Source organism: Orbicella faveolata, unplaced genomic scaffold (genome assembly GCF_042242905.1).
Source record: "Orbicella faveolata isolate gen_17 unplaced genomic scaffold, um_ofav_v1 contig_3, whole genome shotgun sequence".
Classification (NCBI taxonomy): domain Eukaryota; kingdom Metazoa; phylum Cnidaria; class Anthozoa; order Scleractinia; family Merulinidae; genus Orbicella; species Orbicella faveolata.
Genome location: NW_028301558.1, coordinates 22,167,276 through 22,191,439, shown reverse-complemented (window position 1 = coordinate 22,191,439; position 24,164 = coordinate 22,167,276). Strand labels below are relative to the sequence as shown.

At 39.6% G+C, this 24,164-nt stretch overlaps 1 protein-coding gene across 1 annotated transcript; it reads right to left on the bottom strand.

The window, feature by feature from the left end:
• Positions 1 to 332: 332 nt before the first annotated feature.
• LOC110068316 (protein broad-minded-like) lies at positions 333 to 23,762 on the bottom strand. Its single transcript, XM_089297931.1, has 37 exons — positions 23,535 to 23,762; positions 22,557 to 22,703; positions 21,797 to 21,854; positions 21,368 to 21,505; positions 20,868 to 20,945; positions 19,808 to 19,933; positions 19,234 to 19,312; positions 18,134 to 18,237; positions 17,833 to 17,894; positions 17,231 to 17,378; positions 16,953 to 17,009; positions 16,474 to 16,567; positions 16,136 to 16,279; positions 15,872 to 15,961; positions 15,194 to 15,279; positions 14,760 to 14,807; positions 14,055 to 14,194; positions 13,268 to 13,460; positions 12,425 to 12,501; positions 12,028 to 12,166; positions 11,382 to 11,469; positions 10,122 to 10,240; positions 9,283 to 9,429; positions 8,502 to 8,590; positions 7,841 to 7,951; positions 7,531 to 7,642; positions 7,285 to 7,387; positions 6,837 to 6,888; positions 6,332 to 6,408; positions 5,636 to 5,719; positions 5,355 to 5,546; positions 4,659 to 4,813; positions 3,815 to 3,898; positions 3,160 to 3,216; positions 2,585 to 2,686; positions 1,892 to 1,978; positions 333 to 1,214 (listed from the first exon to the last, which is right to left on the bottom strand). The coding sequence occupies exons 1-37, from the start codon at positions 23,687 to 23,689 to the stop codon at positions 1,101 to 1,103; spliced, it is 3,936 nt and encodes a 1,311-aa protein (XP_089154057.1). The 5' UTR covers positions 23,690 to 23,762; the 3' UTR covers positions 333 to 1,100.
• Between the last annotated feature and the right edge of the window lie 402 nt (positions 23,763 to 24,164).

Here is a 24,164-nt window from a genome sequence, read left to right as displayed (position 1 = left end):
CGTATCATGAAAATTTAGGTGATTCCGCATTCAATCAGAACAGATAAATGGCGATAAAGACGCTAGGACCGGTGTCAATTACACCTGTATGATGAATTAGAGCCTCGCGAGCTGACAGGTGCATATCCTCGAGATGCCAGGCACCACAGGGTTAACTCCAGCATTAGATATTTATACACCTCGAACAGGGGTGAAGAGAGAACGGTACTGTGAGAGTAAAGTGTCTTGTTCAAGAACACATGGCAATGACCTCGGCCAGGGCTTGAACTCGACTGCTCGCGGATTCGGAGCCCAGCGCGCCAAGTATTAGGCCACACGATAAACAACCGGTGTTATAATTGCAGTTACAGCATTTATTAACTTTATATCCACTACGCAGCAATATGACTCGATTTATTTCGTTTTCAAATTTGTATAATTGCTCTATGGCTAAAAGCCTGGAGGCATTTTTATACTACAATTTTAAATGGCAACATTTATAAACAGTACGTAATCGAACCTTAGACTCGCTATCAACAGATATGTGTACAGTAAGATTGATATTTATATACAAATGTGCATTATGAACACAATAAATACCCTTGCAGGGTTATAAAATCGTCTACCTTGGACAGTACATCTCCTACCCATTACCATTATACTGCTGTTTAGAGTTTTTTTAGATCGGGATGTCGACCCACCCCAGATTGAAACAACACCAACACCAACGTCAAAGCTAGTTTCCTTCTATAATCACTGGCGATAGCTGGATTGTGGTTATTTCTGAGTTCTTTTCGTAAATTTCCCCCAATTTCTTCACTTTTTAGTTATATTTTGTTTAAACACGTTATAAATATTCACGTCATTGTTAGGGGCCTCAGGTCCTTTTTTATGGAGAAAAGTAGTTCCTGTTCGAAGGGTCACCCTCCATTGCAGGTCACGCTGGAAGAGGCCATATTTTCCACACATAAACATGCCCCTAGGCAATGCGCAGAGTTACCCTCTCGCGAGTTGTATGTGATGGGTGCGCCTGTCGATGTTTGTGCGTGGATGTGCGCGTAAATGTGTGCGTGGATACGCGCGAGAATCAGAAAATCGCGTCCTTCGTTCTATTACAGAAGTTAAGGTTTGGTGATGTTCTGCAGGTCAGACAGGATTGTCTGACGATATCGAACTTCTAATTCCTGCATGAAATCCAGCTGTTCAGCAACTTTGAAGTTGGGGATTGGATTTTCCTACAGGAAAGACCAAAAAAACGAATGTTTGGTTAAGATTAACAATTAGTTCTGGTACAAAAGTTTGCAGTTAAAATCTCTCTGTAAAAAGACCAGATCAGGCTGTTAAAATGTGTCGAAAAGAAATAGTGACACTTTTGTCAAGTGAAGAATTGTTCCTTGCGGCTGCACTTGCAATTAAAGTCATCGCAAAGACTCCAGGAAAATTTCAGGGTTTCAACAGGAGTGATAGGTGAAATCTGCGTTCAAGCTAAGTGGCCCATCAGACCAACGCTTATCGTAGGTTTCTGTAGCATTAAGTGACTAGGAGTATTTCTACTCCCCCTGGATGGGATTCTGGTGAGCTAGTCCAGCGCAAGGCTACCCCCACCATTAAATTTGCCGGTACTCATTTAAACATCTGTCTTTAACGCAATGATCCCGGCCAGTGTTCGAATCCAGACTGCTCTCCCGGAGTTCAACCCACTCGCCGCTGGCCCACCGCACCACATGCGCTAGTAGTAGATGTGTTAAATTTGGAGGTGGATGACGAGTATATTAGCTGCACGCATGATTGTCAGTCACACTTTCTGTGAGGTACGGCGTACCCAATCCCTTAGAGGCAGCTGCTTCCAGACAACTGCACCAAATGCCACCTTTGAAGAAAGTCGCTGAAAAACAAAACAGATAGAACTCACCTTTAGGAAGATCAACAGCTGCTGTTGTTGCGTCTTTCTTAAAATGTCCTGTTGTAAATGTCTTAGAACTGCTATACAGAAGTACACCTGCAAACAGATTGGAACGGTACGACAAAATCATACTGCCACATAAGATTAGGTACTGAAGTGCTAACTCATGGGTGTGCCGGTAGGTCCAGGCAATTGAGGCTCATTCCAGTACCCTTAGTCATTCACTAATTTGCCGTAATACTTGTTGCCATGGATAGGATCTCGCTAGTCTGTAGCAGAGTACGAAGGGTACTGACCCATACTGTGTAGATCCATGAAGGCCAGTATAGTAAAGTGATAGAGAAGTAGCTAAAGTCATTATCAAGTATTGCGCATTGCATGTGAGAGAACAAGGGTAAATGTGGGAAGAATGATTCATGCTCCAATTCCTTCTACAATTTTCAAGTGCTCTCAAAACCTCACGCCGTTTTGGTGTAATACAGTATCATAGAAGATTTTGACTTCTTTATAAATACAAATGGTGCATGCACGAAAAAATAACAGTGGAACGATTCTCCGTGTTAAAAACTGGCGTTTTCCTTTAAAGGAAACGACGCACGTATTATATAGTCTGTAGCATGAACAAACTACTCTCACGGCTCTGAAACTACTACGATAAAGATATGAAACTCACCAACATTGCACCACACCTGATAAACATACCTGATAGTCAATACCCATTGTAAGACAGGTACAAATGTACAAACAGATCTCTTCCCAGTCCAGATAGTTCCAGAAACACTGTCGTAACCAGTGCTGGCAGATCTAACGGAGCAAATCAAGAGAAAAAAATCTGTGAAGATGGCATGCAAATAAATAAATAAATAAATAAATAAATAAAATAAATAAATAAATAAATAAATAAATAAACAATAAATAAAATCACGATCGACATGAATAGGTCGTTCGATCGTTGACATGTGTTACATTCCTCCCCTCTCAGTGCCGATAGAAAAGCCTTCGTCACTTTCGACTCGCTCCAAATTCATGGCGCTCCTCTGATTTCGATGCGTGCGCGAATTTAGCAAATCACAAATAGCCCACTGGCGTTTACTCGCTATATGCCACTTCAGCAATGTTTCTTCTTTTACATGTGTCTTCACATGTGCATTACATTTTTTCAAAGATTCTTCGAAAACAATTTCAGTCATTAGCTGCTCTCCAAAAATGTGATCTGCAGTTGCACGCTTGCATACTCAGTCGTCTCTGATGTGAGCTGTTTACAAGGTTATACTGACCTGCGACGGAGTGTAGCCAGACATCCTAAAGGCAGAATACACTAGAGGCACTTCAGCCTAAACGAAAAAAAAAAAATGAAAAAAATAAAAATAATAATAATAATAATAATAATAATAATAATAAACGTTCAATTAACGACAAGAAAATGTGTTCTTTGGGCTCTGTTTAACAGTTATCTTTTGTAAGGACGAGATCAAGCGCCATGTTTCGAGAAAAAAAAAAGTTTTCTCGAATAGACTCTCTCCATTGAGAATAAATTCATGCACCAATATTTTTTTTCAGGACAACTTGGCAAAAATGCGGAAAGGGAGTGGGAGGCGAGTAGGGTAACCTAAGTTGTCGTAACATTCAATCCAGGGGGGGGGGGGGGAAGGAACAACAGCCTTTGTTACGTTATGGAAAAGAAATAGGGAATGAATCGCCCGTCGTATGGGGTCCAGTGTATCACAAACGGTCATATAACCAACCTTCAGGACAGATTTGTCTCGTATCTCTGTCACAGGATAGATTTTGTCCGTACATTGAACAATAAACTTCATCTAGATAAGTGGTACAAACTGGGTACAGAAGTTGACTGGGTTCATTTTACGCTAGGACTTTTAGAATAATCCAACAATAACTATGGTACAAAGCACGTTTAACTGAGGCACAAACCATCAGTATCAGCTCCACATTATGGCACGTGCATGAATAGAGTGGAGGAATACCGCTGACTGTGAGGGACACCGGTAAATGAACCTGAGAAAAACAATAAAGAAATTCATTTCACTCTGGTTCTGTTTTAGCCTGGTGATGCACAGAATTGAAGTCATGCATGGCTGATCAGATTGTACACTTATCAGGAAATTACAGAAGTCCTCTTTAGAGTAGCCAGATAACAAGAGGTCTCACAAGAACACATTGCGTTATGCATGTAGCCGTCACTGATTAGAAAAGCGAAGCCTCACTTGATGAGCTTTGGGGACAGTCAGGGGAATGTGCCATTTACATTCTAGAGCTAGGGCCATGACAACGGAGATAACAGCATTTACCAGCCCGAAGACCACACTTATTTGAATATGGATCAGAAAATAAGCTCAGAAGAACTTTGAGCTCTAAGACAACAACCCGTTATTTGTGAGGCAAGCTTAACCAAGACAAAGATGATTTCAGATGCAAATCCACACCAATTGTGGTTATACACACGACTTTTTTCGCACTTGCCACCATTTACAAGTTGCCATTTGGGCACCGACTGTGGCTAGAGCTTATTTTACTACAATATCTGTGGAAGAGCTTGTGATAACTGATTGCATTAGTTTTTCACCTCCCTTGGTAACGCACGCGTTTGGGACAGATCTGACTTCTTGCATTAATCAGCAGCCTGTAAAGTGAAGGCTTCGTTTATGACTCCAATGCGAGCTACTCTACAACCCGCTTTAAGGTCTCCGTCGAGTTCACTGTATACTCGCTCACCCATGCTAGGGAGTTACATGGCAGTTCTAAAATGCTCCCTTACCGAAGCGTGTAGTCTACGAACCCACAGATAACCAGAACTGACAAGACTGGAGCACTTGAAGAGGAATTCCCAGGCCAGATCAGGGTCTCCATACATCATGAGAAAAACTGTCGATACAAACCAATCATGGCCGACATAGTCACCACTAAGAGTACCTGGTATCAGGAGAGGGACTGGGTCAAGGAAAGGTGACGTGAGGTAAAAAAGGTTTAGTTTATTCCAGTCCTAGGGAATGATAGAGTCAAAGTATCATTAGAACCTGTGGCTAATCTCCATCTTCATTTCCAAACGCACGCGAAGAGAACCAAACAGCGAGCGAGTGCCAAAAGGAGCTGGGGGAGGGAGTGGGGCAAAATACTATTCATTTCCTTCCAACCTGCCTTCTCCTCCTTTTTTGCCCACCCCCGCCCCCCCCCCCCCCAATTTCTCTCAATTTTTGCTCATCCCTACCGCGCTTCCTTGCTCGCTCGCTTGCTCGAACTCCCCGCCTGTAAATGCAAAGGGAACGTCTGCTACGCAGGCTAGATCCGGATTTCAGCGCGCTATTAAAGAGCATCTTTCAAAAATCGGTCTGTATAGCTAAATTTCATCTCCTAAGTTCCAATTTAACCCTTTCCGAGGTAAGAAGAGTGTTAAATGTGACCTAAACTCTCGCTGATACTGACGGAAATGGCGCTATAGATTTTATAAGGATACGTAACGTGACGTCTGTGGTCCGCTGTTGTCCCTGTAGAAAGAACTTGGAGTATTTCAAGAGGTAGGTCAAATCTTCCACTCCGTCCGTGGTGGACTGGAGCAACTTCAACTGAACACCGTATCGCACCGCTACTTTCGTGCCCAGGTTCTCTATGTCTGATAGCTCCACAGTCTTCAGACTGCTTTCACTCGCTGTCAAATGAGGATGAATAAATACGGCATTACTGGAACTCAAATCAGAGAAGTCTTGAAATTGAAACAAACAATTTCAGCGTAATTACCTGAAAAGTCTATCAGCGGGAATATGGCTTCTTCTGGTATATTTGTCAATGCTGTGCAAACCTTCTCAAGTAACAACTTCAACACTGTCAAACAGCAAAACGATAAGTTTAAGTATGAAAATTGATTTCTTTTTTATTAGTAAGAACTTGTCTACCCTTCGTTAAAGTAAATGAATGTCATTGATCAGTTCTGTCTGATTACATTTAGCAAAACAGTTCTACAACTCGTACCAAGTACAATCATCGAGCTCTTATGGACTAAGATCTGTCAATATTTTCGATCTTGTAGAGTCCGAAATTTCTTAACATAGCAAAACGAAAATTAGTTGAAACACATTTTGGTAAATGTAAAAATGTAATGTAAATCTTATTTATAGTGGTCATACACTTAGCTATACAAGCACTAAGCTTAGCTAGTTTACAGGCATGCCACTGAAACAAAGGAAAAAATATTTCAAATAAACATAACATAATTAAAAATCCCTGCTGACAGGAGGCAGACCAGTTGGCTATTTACAAAGCATGACCGAGGATTTTAACTCGGGACTACCAAGAAACAAATCCCGCTAAAGTGGCAGGGTGGAGGCCTTGAACCCGGGACCTCCGGATTACAGCACCAGCGCCCTAAACCACGCGGCCACGCTGCTTCCTCCTTGTATTTCGTTTGCCTGAATAGGGGTTTATGAATGTACAAACCATTTCCTTTTGCTTTGGTTTTTCCAGATGTCAGCGATTGACAGAACATTTTTCGACATTCCTGAAGCCAAGTGAAGCTATGTAACAGAAAAGGTTTATCAAGCAAGGCTTATCTTATTCTTTAGAGTGTTTTGGGAAAATCAATCAAGATATTTGAGCCATCAAGAAGGCAGCAATGCCAAAACGCTCGTTATTTTTTCAGACATTTAGCGACGAAAAAGACAAACAAAAGAAAACAACAACAAAAACAACAACACAAACTTACCTTATCTACCTAGTTCACGTGTCAGGTAGTATTTATTTTTATACAATTACTTTTATCTTTAGAAATCAATTGTCCTTAGATCTAAAGTCTGTTCTGTTTTAACGGACAACATTCGCTTACAGAACATGTGAGGGTGGTGGTGGGGAACGGGTTGAGGGTAGGGTCGGGGGCAGCATTGAGTGGTCCATTTCGAGACACAGGTTATCAAACATAAATATATGCTGTAGCAAGATGGCTTGCCTGTCCGCTGACATTGGTTCACTGCTCTCTAGAAACTCCAACAGAGTATCACCTGCAAAAGACAAAGTGACAGTTCTTCAGTACTGTACACCAATCAAACAAATGTCGTCTTCGGTAGATTTGCATTAACACGCCCGAAATGTTTCCTATCTTTATTACATGCTATGAATGCTTGGCCAAGCGTCATACCCTTGGTTTAGGTTATACGACAATCATCAAAAAATCGCTCTAATTGCCAGTTATCCTGCTCTTCTACAACTCCTTCCTCTGGAATCCGATTGGCCATCTGCACAGCCAAGCTAACATTGCATGGGCTGTCTATAGGTTTTAGTGGATATCTCAACGATCGTAAATCATGTTAAAAAAACTGTTGGTTTTGAAATAGTACACTTAGGCCTCCAGAAGACATCGAAAACGATGCATGCATGAAGAAATTACAGTTACCGACCTTCTTCAAATGCTGTCATCTTGGAAATTTGTTCAACTGGAAGATAGTCTTTAGGAGGCGGATAAGACGAAAACAAAGGCCAAGGGTAAGGGTTATTCAAATCCTACCACAAATGACATCAGACAAACAGTCAGTCTATAACTGAATCAAGTCATCAATGAATAAACTATTCTCTAAACGAACCCTTTACTTGAAGTCCTGATCACTTTATCCATCGGAGCATAGTTAAGGAGCACTTTTGATTACCTCAGTTAAGGTCATGCCAGGAATGATCCTTTCTGATGCGCCCCCAACAAGATACGTTTTGACCAAAATGTGGTTCCTGTCCACAGAACACATGTCGATGATGTAGTCCTTTCTGAAATTACACAGAAAAAAACAAATTCAACTTGAACCTGGTTATTATACTATTACAGCTTTTTCTGTGAAAGAAATGATACATAAAGTGGCGTGCTTGTACACGAGAATTGTCTTCCTGAATCAATCTTACTGTGAACCAAAGTGCCATGTAACCCTCTAAATACGATTACTTACACAAATTAATTGAAAGTCTTACCCATTGTCTAATCTGTTGTCCAGCTGAGATTGAAGCAGGAGCTCTTGAAAATGATAGCAACATTCCAGAAAGAGGAATGTGTCAAGGCATGAACACAGGACACTTAGCACTCTGAGGAGAAGAAAAGCGACATCAATAACAGCCCTTTACATTAAGAAAGTTCCGTGCAATGGTTTGCTCCGCAACGTTTCATAACATACAGCTGCGGTCAAGCACCTGGATTTGAGTGAAGGCATTACCTTTTAAGACCTAACTCAGTGTGTGACCTCTTAATTCAAGTGCATTTCGTTTGTTTACCATTTCAACAAGTACATGAACACAATTCAAGCTTACGTAGCTTCTCTCCTTGTGCAGTATATTTTCAATTGCTCTTTAACTCACTATCACCAACACTTTTGCCTCAATCGAGCAGCCATCTTAGGCCCTTTGCACGATCCGGTCACACGGTACGGAATTAATTATGCCGGGACGCAAGTTACATAGTGGGACTTCCAAAACAAAGCAACTCGTACCAACCCAGCCAGACTTTCCTTTGTTTTGAAAGTCCCATTGTGTAACTTGCGTCCCAGCATAATTTATTCCATACCATGTGACCGGATCCTGCAAAGGCCCTATTGCTGTGGACACGAAATGCAAAAATGTCTATTCTACGTTGGCGTACCTGAGACCAAAGTGATGTGACTGTTCAAAGTTAAATAGCGAATGGAACTTCTCTTCCGAGTCAATCATGATGAAACGATCAACTAAATCCTGTTTGAGAAGAAAGAAAGATAAGTCACAACAACAACAGTCTCAGCAGCCTCGCCTTTCGGACGCCTGAGATTCCGAGCAACAATCAATCCGAGATGCTAAACGAAGCAGAGCTACGTCACCAGCAGTCCTGAATTTCACGGTTCGAACTGGAGTCTCGGACGTTACGTCGGCGAAGAATGAATTGAGCACAGAATCAAGCAACTAGGAGTAGTAGTCCCTCCCTCCTTCCCTCCCTTCCATGAATGGGACGCTAGTCCACTACAGGGTTACCTCTCATCAGCCCTCCGGAGAAAAGCACTGTGGGAGGAACGCGTCTCAAGCACACAACAAAAAGAGTACGGCAGAACCTGGAGCGATCCGGCGTCTCACACACTAATCATTAGGCCGCCATACCTGCCTCCCTATTACACGACTAACACAGCTGAGAAGACCAATAACTAATATCTACCTATCGGAACGCTTTATAACCTTCTCAGTTCTGGACCTTCTAAAGTCTCCACAGCACGTTTTCAAACGTTAGTTCGTGTAATAAATCTCTTATTAACCAGGTTTACTTGCAACCCTCGCAGTTTTCGGTCTCTCTGTAACAACCACGCCGCGTTCGATTCGTACCATCAAGGCCCACAATAAGCCGGGTATTCTCCCACTGCGGCCGTTACGCTTGGTTAATATGTGATATATTTACTAACCATAATACTGACAGGTGCGCAGAACGCGTCTCGACTTGTGATGGTCTCCTCCACCTCAGAACTCGATGTGGATGGACGACAATCGTCAGCAAGAACTTCATATACAGCAGGAAATGCTGACAACACGCTTAAAAGATTGTTGAGTGCCTAGGAAAGGAAAGATGGAAAACACGACCAATGTTAGACCACCAGAGAACTTACTATCCAGTTCACCTCTGGGGGACACAAATAACATATAAACGAGTAAATCTTGTTCTATAAAAACCGGTTAAACTGCTTGGTTGCTGTCCTGTTAGTTCTTCTGAGCGTGCGCATGCAACATTTTAATTGATGCAAGCAGTGGATGCAAATGTCATATGTGTTCAACTTGACTACTTTAATTTTATCATTCTTAGTTAACTTTATTTGTAGCTTTATTCTCTTTTGTATTTTTATTTTGAGAGATAGGCTTTTATCTTGTAAATACTTACAATGTTTAAAAATTTAATTTGTACATAGTCGTGATAATTGTAACTCTTTTTAGGTGTCCCCAATTAGCAGCAATGCTAAATCTCATTGACATGTAAATAAAGTTATTATTATTATTATTATTATTTATTATTATCATCATCATCATCATCATCATCATTATTATTATTATTATTATTATTATTATTATTATTATTATTATTGTTAAAACAAAGTTCAAAGACTGGTTTGCTAGATAGACGCCTTAAATTTTGAGTGTTGTTTATTTGACTTGCCCCTACGGTTCACTGGATTTACAGTACGACTCGATAAAAGTAGGGTTTTGACTAACATGGCAAAGAAGAAGGCTATCGTACATATGAATGCCAAACCTTGTTGTAGGTTCTGCTGTCAATGCTATCCACGTGTTTGATTCTGGGAGGAGCAGGCTTCCTGTCCTGCCCACTTTCAAACACCGTCCAAATGTCATGCACAAGTTGCTTGAGAAACCCTAATGAGACGCCGGAACAGTGACACAATAGGTATATTTATAAGCCGCGGCTTATATAAGATGCGAACTGGACCATTTATACGAGCGCGGCTTATATAAAACGCGAAATGCTAGTATGAATGGTTCACAGCTTATTCGTGACTAATGCTTCACTTTTGTGTTGGTTGTCATAGCAATCGCGAAATTGCGCGAGCGCGGGGAAAACGTGAGCTTGCGCAGTGTGAGTTCCCGTATTACGTAAACCGCAAACAAGCCGCGATTCCATTTATACGAGTGGTTTCGTGTCTTACATAAGCCGAGCTCAAAACCCTCGTCTTACACAAGCCGCGGCTAATGTTATCCGCGGCTTGTGTAAGACGTGAACTTGTTAAAATGTACCGTTTATACGGTAACTTCGTGTGTTATGTAAGCCGCGGATTGTGTAAGCTGCGACTTATTTTCCTCGTATAAATAGCCCTAACACTTTTAAAACCATCGTTATACTTGTGTACAGTGAAATAGCTTCACGGTGGTCGATAGAAACTGAGAGACATAATCGCGTTAACTTTCTTTACAGCAGTTATGTCTTGAAGTGGTAAATTGAAAGACAAAAACACTCTACATAAATTTGTCACGTTTCTAAAAAGATTGGTGTATTATCTGTTTTCCTTTCCGCTGGGAGAGCTTAATTCTTTCCCGGCTTAAGACAAGTCTAAGATTCAACCCGAAAAATTCCATGCTCATGACGCAGCTCTGCAATGATCCACGCAGTGAATCTGATTGGTCATTTTTCTCAAAAGACACGAAACGCTTTAGAAAGTCTGCTAAGAACCATAATCTCAGCGGACTCCCTCAAGCGACATCGTTTCACACATGCTTAAAGCCATAGTGAATATCTGCCAGTGAAGTTCTGGGATATGTAAAAAGTTGAAAAATGTGACTTGTATCTTAACTACCACAAGGCCCACCAAACCACACGCCCCTCGTGGAAATCAGTTTTCTTTCTCCCATGGTATGGCTGATGTAGCAAGCGTGTTAAAACAAAGTTTACCTCCCTACCGACCTAAATGAGTATAGCTTTTAAAGTAACTGCACGCAGATGTGGAGCTCAGGATGTACGTTCCATTGTGCCGAGTACATACTATTACAATACACTCTTTACCTCTGTTTTCCAGTGCAACCATACCCGGAGCAGTAGCTGCGATCTGTGTTACCATCACTCCATAACCAAACTTCTCGCACTTGCTCACCTAGAACAAAACCTTCCGTTCAGTTTCTAGTATCGATACTCTATACACAACGGTGAAAAACGACGGAAACTAGAGACGATGTTTAACTTGGAAAAACATTGAATAGAGACATGAAAACTGCCCCAGCAACCCCCGGGGGTGGGGGGGGGGGAGCTACCCTAGAATGTTTTATACGGGGAGGCTCCGCCACGAGGTTCAACCCCTTACCCTTTTGTACACCATTTCGACAGAAAAAGTAACCCTTTCGAATACCTTTTATTGAAAAAGGTACCTCTTTGACATACCTTCTTTAGAACACTGCATCCCTTTTCTAAACCCTTGGAATGAAGTTAGGAACAATATTATGGGAGAACACCAAGCATTACCAGAGGAGACGTTAACCAAAAAACAAGTATATCATTTGTTCCGTTCATGTTGTGGTGTGAGTCAAGATACCCCGACTTCCCTGGCCTTTCACATACCCCAAATTGGGAAAACTTGTCAAAGTGTAATTTCCTGTCCGCACTTTTCCGACGAAACGTTTCTTATACGTTGTTAAAGTAAAAACTTTTTCTGCACCTGTAGTTTCTTGATATATCTCTCATTCATATAAGCCACGCATTCATTCATTTTTCCAGTCTGCTGCAGAAGCAGCAGTCCCTTTGGAGTGCCAGCAAAATTTAACAGGTTATCGATCAATGAACTCTCCCAGACAAGCCTAAAAAGATCAAGAAAACGTACATATCAATGCATCACCATCACGTCCCTTGCTTCATTTTTTTTATTTTTCTGTAGCGATCGTTCACGTAAGAGTAGTGATAAGAAAGTCTAAAGACAAAGCCTTACCCTGATTACAAAATTCAGCGACAAGCGCCATACTCTTACTCTACTTTAAATTATCTATTTTGAACACTTTCCATGTCAGGCCAAGACTGAAAACAAAAGCAACAACAGATAACACAGTGTAAATACTTACAGTTCCTCGTCCTGAATGAATTCTGGTGGCGTTTCATCGGACGCTAGTTCTGTATCAGCAGAGGCTGTTTCGAGTACCTGGTGAAACAAAAGGCAGTATATAATAAGTAATTATGAACATACAGCTGTGCACAAGTGAACTAGAAAATTTCTTCACTTGATTCATATTGACAAATAGATTCCCTGTTGCCGTGCTTCTGCTGTTTGATAATGCCCATCAATTCCAGAAAATAGTCATGAATATACAACAGGATTGTGTGGTCACTGATGGCCGGAGTTCTAATTTGTCACATTTTATGATCTATTGAATCAAGGCAAAGGAACTCTACAATTCAGCGATTTACAAATGATCCACGTTTTCATCAGTCAACAAGAGCATTGAAACTTTACAGTGTTACCAATTTCTTCTTCTCCGACCATTTCTGTGAAACGATTTCAAGACACTAGTGTAGTGTCGAGAGGTGGCCAATCATATTAGAGCTACTTTTCAGCGTATTTATATAAGCAAAGGTATCATCATAATGCATGCGCAGTAAGCTACGTGACTCCACAGCTAGTTGATTATGAGGGGACAGGCTCACAAGGGATACACACTCAGTAGATCGAGTACAAGAACAGAAGAATGCACTATAGACCAACCAAATATAACAAGGCAGGATGTCTTACAACAAATGAATAATAACATTTACAGCACCAAGTGTTTTAGCGTTAAAAAATGCGGGAATCAAAATTAATCTAGGCTCTTCGAATTGTTTTTAACGCATGTGTGCGACCACGACTCAGATTTTGAAATGCTAAAGATATCAAGGATATCAAGGAGATGATGATCAGTGTAGCTACTCACCTTAATCCAGGCGTTGGCGATATGTTGATGCAGTTCATAGTGATTCAGTACCATGAGTCCATCACATGTGTTGTAAAGTTGTCGGCAAACGAACAAGAAGCCAGAAATAACCGCTTTGGAAGGTGTTCCGCCTGGAAGTCTGTCAGATAAAGCTTTCTTGGCGAACTGCGCTATCGTGTGAGCTGGGGAAAACCTGAATATCAGAGCAACAAAAATATAACAACATCAGTGCTCTTTAGAAACTAGTCAACATGGATTATTACTAAAGGTTTGGTTCCGTGGACTTTTGGTAGGGTGTTTATAACACATTTGTGTCATAAACGTCCTCAAACTTGCATTGAAGCAATTTTGTATTATCTGAGCCCTGTTATTTGTTGACAACGGGTGTTTTATTAGATGAAAAGTTTATAATACCTCGAATAAGGGCCTCAGGGGCCTTATTTACAACTCTTCAGTTCAGAGACCAAATGTTAATTCGAAAACATACGATATTTCCATTACGTTAAACAACGGTACGTTATGCTACGTAAGCCTGCTGTAACATAGTAATACCACGAAATACTGAGGAAATGGTGTGAGCATTAAGCATTGTGTTAGTGAGATCGAAGAAGGTCGAAACAGCTGTACAAGGCTGCAAGTTGCCACTTCTGACAGATCTTTTCAAGATTACTCTCAACCAGATGATCACACCAGACGATCTACTGATGCTCTTAGGTTCAAACCAGAGTCCATTTTCGAAGCTTAAAGCTAGGAATCCTGGCAACGGATCGCACAGGCACTGCAATACCTGCTTCTCTGCCATCTGTCCTGTGTTTCTCCATATAACAGCTGTCTTTGTCCTGTTTCTGTAACAGCCAGTGTGGCTAAAACATCAGCTACCAAGAGAAGCGTGTTCTCAGCACCCGGTGTGTCACAGCTGTCCATACCCTGAAATGAAAAATACAACGTCAGAAAGTTATCACAAAAACACAATAGAGCAAGTATCTCTCAGTCGTTCTCTTAATCCACTTATTCTTTGGGCTCCTTAATTAAGCAAACTTATCCTCTCGAACTCTACCCAGGTTGGTCAAAATTTGGCTAAGCCAGCCATTTTCCTACGAAAATGTGCTGCACATAACGTTTTACCTGGCGGTATGCTCGTAAGAACTTGTACACTTTGCTATACTTGGCTGATTAACCTGGGTTCGAAAAAACTTGAATTCTAACTTGCCCTTCGGACAAGCAGGTCTAAAATTTTGCTTGCCCTGGGCAAGCCTTCGTTTGCTTTATTTACTTAGTTGAAAGACAACTTGCCCGGTGGGAGGTAACCTGCGCCCATGTCAAGCGTATTAACAGCGTTTTAGCGGAGGAAAGGAGGGAAGAGAGTGAGGGAAGAAAGAGATAGATAAATAAATAAATCAAACAAGTACAGAAATAATGGGAAATATATTTAGTGAGAAGGTATTGGTAAAACAAAAGATCGTTCATTATTTTTTGACCACAGTGTACTTACATCAAGCCAAGACTGGACGGGAGACAGAAGACTGGTGGTTATCACATCCTGGGACGAGAAACAAACATAATCAAATTTTTAACTCAGACTGTGTACTGTCATCTTTGGTCTCGAATCCAATGTTGAAGGAAGCGTGACCGAGTGATTAGAGCTGCGGACTTCAAATCCAGTAGCGGGTTTTACGTCCCATTTTTTACCACCAGCTGGAGTTGTTTCAAGGCAGACCCGAGTAAAAAACCTCAGCCACGTTTGAAAATATTCAACTGGTCTGCCTCCTGCCAGCCAGATGAGGTTTTCAATGTTATGTTTATTTAAAACATTTCTTTTAGCGTTTGTTTATATTGGCCCAGAAGAGCCCCACAGGGGGAGTGGACAGTTAAGAAAGTAACATGACAATCTTGATCACGTGGTATAATGAGTGTAGTCGTACTTACCTTACAGAGACATTCTTTGCTGGAGTTGGTGCAGGAAGCAATATTCTTTAGCACATCACAAACCAAGTATCCAGGATGAAACTGAACTGATGATGTGCAACAAGAGACAACATAAAATGCTCACTGCTGTGCCATAATTTTCAATACCCAACGTTCTAAATTAAAAACCGTTTAACACAATGACAGGATCTATATGTACTCAAACGGTGGCTTGAAGTGAGAGGGGGGGGGGGGTTCACGAGTATAAAAAGGAGAGGGGGAATGAATAGCCACAATACATTTTACGATAACTGCAGAAATTCTCATGTGCTCATTGGCTAGTTTTTATTGTCAATAAGCGGACAATCAACAGAATAATTAACTTATATACACCACACTATGTATTAAGTCCTTTCAAATCTGTCAAATCTACAAACACGAACATGCAAATGCAAGACTACAAGTTACATCTGTCACAGAACATATGGGAGGAAACACAAGTGATATGACATTTAACATCACAAAAAGCATACTACTGGAATGTAGAAGCATGTGAGTTGAACCAGAAAAGTCACTCTCCAGTTGGAACTCACAAAATTATTCAAAGAGTGTTAAAAGGAACCAAGGTGGCCGGCAGGTTACTATTATCAGTAAGCCTGACATTGAGACAGTCTGGGGATTGCAGGTTCATGATCTTACCATCTAAGACAAGCTTAGCACTTGCACCAGGCAGAGCTGTACACATGATTCTAATCAATGAAACAAGGAGGCTGGAAATTGTCACCATTTCTGAAACGCAAAACCATCAATTCAATTATTATCACAAACATGCAACTGTTTCCACTTAACCTATTCAGTCCAAGTCATCCACAAAAATATATCCTAACTGGTAAAATCAGAGTTCAGCAAAGAAGAACTTGGCAAGACTATATAGTACATTAATTCTTCTACAAGTAAACCTACCTTCTCTTTCTGGTAATAACACAGGAAACAGTGCTCTGCCACCGCTGTACAAAAGTACTCTCCCCAACAGGCACAAAGAGTGAACAAAGTAGATATATTCCAGGTCTTGTGAAGTATAAAACAGCCCATCATTACCATCATCATCTACAAACAAACAAACAATGATTCACATATTATCAGAACTGTTTTTGCATGTCAGTGTCAACACATAACTTCTCCGTCGACCGCTGGATATTGAAAGAAAGGAGGCCAGAACCAGGGAAGTGCAAGAAAATTATTTCAAAGAAAGAATCATGATGAGAAACTATGATACTCTTTCCTTTTGACTGTCTGATTACCTCTTTGTTCTTCGTTAAGTTGCAACATTTCCAAGGACTGTAGGGTTTTACAAGTTCTGGAAAAGTCAATACATTGGCTGATGGCATCTGCCAACTAAATGTACATTAGGAAAAAAACACAAAAAATACAATCAATCAATCATTGGTTGGTCATTCAGTTAGTTGACCAGTCCGTTGGTCAGACAGTCAATCCACCAATCTGTCCATCTCTCTGTCCAATTCTGCCAGTCGGTCAGTCAGTCAGTCCGTCCGTCTGTCCGTCCATCTGTCACTTACTCACTCATTTAGTCGATGCAGCTATATTGTAATTAAATAGAAAACATATTGATCATTTAAATTCATTTTCCATTGTTGTTGTTTTTTGTTAGAACCTAAATTTTCGTCTGAATAACTTGGCGATAAAGAGCAGATCAACTCTCTCATAAATAACTGAGATCTACATATTAAAATATAGATATTTGATAATTTAATAATCTTACCAAAGAAGGATGCTTCTTGAGTTCTTTAATTGCGACAGTTCTACTGTAATTACCATGCTATAAAATAAATGATCATGATGAGTGGTTAATAACACAGTAACAACAGTTAAGTTATGTCATGTAAGATACATCGTTTGTGTTGGGGTAAGTGGGATGCTCTTGGCTGTTTTCCATAAACTGTACTATCAGACCATGTAAATACGAAATTTTGAGGCATCATGTGGGGTTCTCAGTACCTCAGCTTCTATCTGCAGCAAGCAGGAATTGTTTGAACTTACCATCCACTTTTTAAACCAGGTAGCTCTCGGGTCAATCAGAGCAAGGAAGTGTAGTGGCATCATGAACTGCAGCTCAGATGATTCAAACTCTGGATCAGACTTGGTGGAGAACAGATTGAAAGTACTCGCCAGAACAGTCTCAAGAAACCTAAAAGAAGAAACAATTACATCCAGTCCCTAGCTATGTAGCAAGATTACCACTCACTGGAGGAGTAATCTACTATCCCAGTGAACAGCCATACTGCTTGCAAAATTACTACTCACTCTAGTAGTAATGCAAGTGAAATTATTTCTTAATTTTAGATATCATTTGATTACCATGCAATATCACGGGGGACAAATACGTTTGCAATATCGTACCAAGAAATTTTGCACCTAATTTTGCCATGGCAATTTTATAACTTCACATGTGAAATAATAAATTAACATGTAAATTCTGTGCCAAAAGTTAAGGAGTAATTTGCCACCCGTGATATTATGTAATTAATAGTATATACATGTAATTTATTATTAATAATACCAACCTTATTGTAATACCCAATGTACATTGTGTGCTTCAATCAGTCTAATTTTCATAATTACTAAACATGAGTTTAACATACCATTCAGGATATCTGATCCAGAAGTAGGAAACTTCATGTTGAAATTCATTCAGGAGCCTGAACTGTGGAAGTGAAAAATAATGAACCATTCATTATTAACACTAATAGAAATTTTAAAAAAAAGGTACGGTAAAAATGTGAGCATAATGATTTAGTATTATCCCAATATGACAACTATAAATTGAACAAAATTTATGCTAAATATTGCATGTGTTAGAATTTACATGAAAAATTATTCATAACTGTTATTTCATGCTGCTGTCTGACAAGAAAAACCATTTCACAGTCATAAAGCACTAACCCGCTTCAGTAATCTTTGATTATTTCTGGTAGATACATCCAGGCCATTTTCAATGTTTATACGGTGGCAGTTAGCATCACTGAAGCATGAGACAAGGTGCTCAGCTAAAAGAGGAAACAACAAAAAGATATGCACATAATTAGGTCATTGCCTCCTGTTAAGATAGAAATCAAGGCTTCAGAGCACTCTGTGTGCAAAGAAAGTCCTGTTCAGTAGCCTGGGCCTAGTGGATTTGTCACTTTGACTGTCAATTGACCAATAGACAAGAAAAGTCTCCTTGGGAATTTTTTTTGAAATTTAAATTCAATACGGGCTATCTAGTACATCAAACAGTATTACTCAAACGTAAGTTACCACCCTGTAGTTAGAGCTTGCTGGAGTGGCAAGCTCAAAAATTGGTTTTCTGTGCACCAGCTGCAGAGACTGTGCTGATGCCAGTGTGACAAGGTCACTTTAGTTCATTTTCAGTTCTAATTTTCAAACTTTTTAATTAGTGTTGTGTTATTCTTCTTCTTACTATTTGGGTTATTTTCCTACATTAGTTTGGTTTCCTTACACACCTTATTTTGGTATGCGTTGGTGATTCTTTCCCACACACTTCTCTTAGCTAAATCCTGTTGTGTAGGAGAAGTTACCTCCTAGTTCCCTTAGGTAAATCCTGTATTCGTGGGTAACAAATACACTCCCTAGCCTTATTTTATTTAGAGTTATTCCTACAGTTTCCTCAAATCTGTTATAAATTGGCAACCATTTGTTCAGCAAATTCAGTTGATTCAGTTGGTTTATTCTGAGCTATACTCAAGTTCTCAAGTCAAGCACTGTTTTAGTTCGAATGCTATATTCTCAATAACCCTTGTGTTAGTCGTTCCCGTTTATTTTGTTATTGTCTCCGCTATTTTTGTCAATAAACTTGTAAATCGTACACTCGTATCTGTCGTAACTACGTCGACCGTTTTGGCCATCTTACACCAGGATTACTCACACTCATCAGATTTTGTCCTTTTGTTCTCTATTGTTTTAGGCCAACTGTGTTTTCTACATAAGTAAGAGCCACGATTATGTTATGGCTGCTAATGTCTACTGACCAGTTTAATGCTCACCTAAGCATGTGTAGATCTCTTTTGTCACATGAGCAGAAGATGCCATGAACATTCGAGCATGAAACTTGAGACTCTTTTCCTACAGTAAAAGAAACAATGATTACAACAAGTTACAATTACTTAATATTCCAGTGTTCAAGTACAGATTTCATCTACCCAGCACGTGAAATAATATTTGCATAAAACAGTTTTTTCCACGATTTTTTGGTGGGGTTAATTGTCCCCAGACTGAAAGTAAAAGTAGCTCAAACAGTACATACAATGTACCTCACAATTCTGAGATTTGCCATGGCCAAATCAAAGGATATGAAACAACTGTACAGCTGCGCGAACAAGAACTTTGTCAAGTGGTGATAATAAAGAAATGAGCACTTTCTAGAAAGTCTCCATGGAAACCTCCCCTGTGCACAAGGACACTGTACTGGGGTGGGAGCTCAGATAAATAAACCTCCCCTGGGGGATATGGATATTTTCTGAAACAACACAATACATGTATGTACTTTTGTGTTCATCAAAGAAAACTTCAGAAGAAGATGCCAAGTATTTTATCTGGAAAACATAAATTTGAACATACTGCCAGCTGTTCATCTTCATCAGCCAGTGCAGCTAACAGTCCTTTCCTTATTCCATCTGAATTCTTGCTGGTAAGTTCATCAGAGAGAGGAAACTGATACAGGGTGTTGAGAGCATTTATCCGAACCTGTGGCAACAAAAGGATATCAATGTTAATAAATGAAAAATGGAAGTAAGGCATGTTCTGCCTATTTAGGACAAGGGCAGACCACCTTCTGCTATTGATTCACTGGTAATTAGTAAAACATAGCAGTTGATTCAGACCTGCAGTTTTGTTTTCATTTTTGGCAAATCTGCAGACCTCATTTGTTCTTAGGGTGAGGGACTTTGTTTGTATTGTTCGTCTATAACTTGTTTTGTTAGGTCAGTTATAAATAACTTTGAAAATGGTGTGGGTCCCCCAAAAAGAGACCAAGTGGCTTAATGTGTAGTCAATGAGTATTAGAGTTAGAGTCTGGGTCTGGGTTAAGTAGCAGTCTGACCTATGTGCTGCATATAGGGTAAACCAATCTACTAGGTCACTAGTAAATTCACTAGTACCTCTCTACCCTGGTGTACATGTACAAAAATTCTGAAAAGAACATTTGGTACATGTACCCAATCCAGAAGAGTAGTGATAGTCCTGAATCATGTTTAGCTATGTACACTATAAGTGCTGTTAGTCACCCAGTATATACACGTAAAGTAAAACTTGACATCAAAAAAAGGGAAGAAGAGGAACACATCATATGTATGTAGTGTACTTGTAATGGCATTGATCAGTTAAAATGTCATCTATTGAATATTTAAACAACATATCAATAATTATATTTTTATGACTTTCTAAATAATGTACTTTTTAACAGCTACAAGTAGAGTAGTTCCTGACCTTCAAAAATTCCAGCCTGGTACAGTGTTCGTGGGAAAAAAGCAATAACCAAAGGGACATTAACATGTATAAGAGTGCTCCATGTCCCATGTTAAATAAAATTAAAGAGGTTCTTTTCTTAACTTCAAACAATCCAAAAAAAAAAAAGAGAGAGAGAGAGAGAGAGGATATTATTAAATTGAATTCAACCTACATGCAGTGGTTTAACTGGATCCAGATTTTCTGCGATCTCGCTGAATTTCTCAGGTGACATATTAAACATATATCCAGTCTAAAACAACATAAAAACCAATTACAATTATTGATTATACATAATATGAACCAAGCAAGGAAAGTGATCAAAAATAACATCTGGGCCCAAAGAAATACGAACAGTGTTATGAATGTACTCTACGAAAAATATATTTTTGTTAAGGAGGTCCTAACCCAGGATCTTGCATCTGATAAATACTCTGACCTTTCTTGCAGTTGGCAATCAGAGTTAATTTGTGTGGTCTCATCACTTTTTACATTATGTATGCTTGTGGGGGTCACCCTATTCATGAGCATGCATTTGGCTGTGAATTCAATTCCCTTATTTACTTTGGAATAAATTCCTGTGATAATATTAGTTGATAATACTTGGAGGCTTCTAACAATCAACTTTTGGACGGCATTAGGTTAATAATAGAGTACTGGACATATGAAAGATACCTGTCCAAAAGAAGAAGACATAGAAGAATCCTCATCACTTGAATCCAGTGACAATCTGAAAGGATGCAGTCGACCCCTGTTTTCTGTGAGCTCATAGTCAGATGTACGAAGGCGAGGGTTCTGGGAAAAACTCTGGATCTGAAAATTAATGATCTGTTTAGATTACTATCATTCTATAAGTACCTATAATTTGAGTAAAATTTATATTCTTATATTCTTAACTTAAGTGCCCTAAAACATTTACAGTGACAGTACCAAAAAAAAAAATGTTTCTAAACAAAATAGGAATTGAACCACTTTATAAAGGCAGTGCAACTTTATAAACAAACTTTTAAGTCATTGTAGCCTTTCCTAACTGCCCTGTACACCTACAGTATAAATGTTGACGTCCATGGTTATTTTAGATTGATGGTACAGGTATTATCTTACCAGAGCATTTACTGCATCCTTTGTATCAGCCAAAATTGACTGCTGAAGGGTGACAAATCTGTAAGTTAAGTTTGGCATGATGAGAACAGGTTACTGTATACTTGAAGATATGAACATGCAGTAAATCTATTACTCCATTTTCTTTTTCTTTTTCTTTTTTTTTTTTTTGGAATGATTGAATGATGAACGGTCCAGATTCTATTCTTGGCTTGGGCCAGGTTCTGGTGTGTTGTATTCTTGCATGTTGTGTTCTTTACTTTTATTTTCACAGTGCCTCTCTTCAGCCAGGTGTTATAAAGGCTTAGTCCTTACTAATGAATTAATTAAAACACTACTGGACTGCGAGCAACCCTGAGATGGACTAGCACCACTCCATTGCTTCTAAATTCTACTAGGCCAGTTACCCTTTCATATCATAACAACGAATCTAAGACAAAGGAAAAAATACAAAACAAAACTAAACAAACAATATACCAAAATATACATGGATCAACAATGAATGAATTATTTCACCTATCCTAAGAGTGCTCAATACAAAAAATATGCAGAGCAAAATATAAAGATATAAAGACAGAAGGTAAATGTAACTTGAGTTTCACGCTCTAAGGGATCATCATCTCACTAGCTGTTTGTGTGAAACAACTAGTCTGATGATCGCTTAGTGCGTGAAACTCAAGTTACCAGGGGTACATTTACCTTCTGTCTAAGTTAAATCTTTATACCACAGTATACATGTATTTGTAACTATGTTTAAACTTACTCAGGTGAAGCTATAATCTCGTCTGTTATAACAGACATTGAGTTGTTCCTGTCTCCTTCCCTTCCAGTCAGTCGCTCCAACTTTTTGTCAATTAAAGGTGTAAGAGTGGTGTCAATACGACTCCTAAGCTGACGCACAAAGTCATATCTAGTGAACAAATAGAGTCAGAACAAAAAGCTACATGTAAAAGCTTCTTCTTTGTCAAGGGTACAAATATTTTATAACACAAGAACTGTCACTTGTAATTATTTAAGAAATAGAAAACGTGTTCTGTGTTTTTATCGAGTCATAGAAACATGAGTGGAAGTTTCGGAGAATGAGAAATGCTGTGGCATGTAAATTCTCTTTGCCCATGCCATCATTACTTCAACGGCTCAGCAAGTTCTGTGTTTGTATAAGTTGAATTACAGAAACCCAATTTTAATCAATCAGCTACTCCTGTAACTAATATAAAATCAATTCCCCCTCAAGTACAACATTAGGATTTAAAAAAAAAACATTGTCCACCTCGAAAAGAGAACTGATCAGTCTGTATCATGTCATCCCCAGTGGCGGAGTTACAGAGGGGACCAAGACGCCAGGCCCACAGTTTTGGTGAAACAGTTTGGGGTGGTAAATACGAGAAGGCAAGACTAGAGGTAAAAATCTGTTCTTGAAAAAAATATTAACTTGGAAAAAGAAAAAAATCAACAGTAAAAAGTTACTACTTGTAGCTAGGGGGGAATATTATTTCGATAAAAAAACTTACAATAATAATATTGAGCTTACTGCACGGATAGCATATACATGTACAGTGGTCTAGTAGACACAGTAGGTTTTCTTGTACATGTAGCAAGCTTTGCTAAATATCTATAGCATATCTCCGCATAAAGTATACTATAATAGACCTCTTTTCGGTTAATCAAGCGCAAACAGATTTCAGAACAGAGTCTGCTGAGCTCGATGCAATGACACCAACAGAACACCCTGTTTCCAAACCTGTGAAAATTTTCGTCTGTTGCCTCTAGGTGTGTTAAAATATCTTCGGCCGCCGACACCGACCCAGCTTCCTTTATGGCAGGCTCTAAACTTAACATAAGCTGATTTAAACTAGCAAAGAAGTTGTCACGATTTTCGGAATCCTTTCTTTCCATGTTTACAACTCCGTCGCTAGAAACTTGTTACTTCGCCGCCATTTTGGTTGATAAGGAAAACCTTCTTACCCAGACCCTCCTCTGTCAACCCGGAAATTTGCACGCGGCAGAACAATGTTTTGGATCACGTGATCTCTTAGCACAATCATCTCCCCACTTGCCCAAAAGTAAGCTAGATTTTGGTTTTAAATTAATCGTTGCAAACCTTGTAATCTTTGTCTGGAGTTAACTCCTCTAAACAATCAGACCTGATGCTAAATTTAGCCTCGGTACTCTGAGAAGATATACAGGAACAGACAAGCATTGCGCACAAATGGTGTTTACGAGAGTAAGAATGCTTAGGTCGTACCCATTTTCGTCTCCCATCGTCCTGACCCTCGTGAACGTGAGCCGTCGATCGGACAATATGCAGCCGAGTTTTTAGCAAAAATAGTTTGTAACCTATTTGACGCTTTTCGCTGCTGTTGTCACTGTT

What these genes read in the sequence shown, in the direction of transcription:
- LOC110068316 (XM_089297931.1), bottom strand. Translation starts at nt 23,689, where the DNA reads ATGGAAAGAAAGGATTCCGAAAATCGTGACAACTTCTTTGCTAGTTTA. An exon ending in TGTCTTCTTCTTTTGGACAG is followed by an intron (nt 20,946 to 21,367) that starts GTATCTTTCATA and finishes ATGTTGTTTTAG; the next exon opens with ACTGGATATATGTTTAATAT. An exon ending in AGCTGTTGATCTTCCTAAAG is followed by an intron (nt 1,215 to 1,891) that starts GTGAGTTCTATC and finishes TCTTTCCTGTAG; the next exon opens with GAAAATCCAATCCCCAACTT.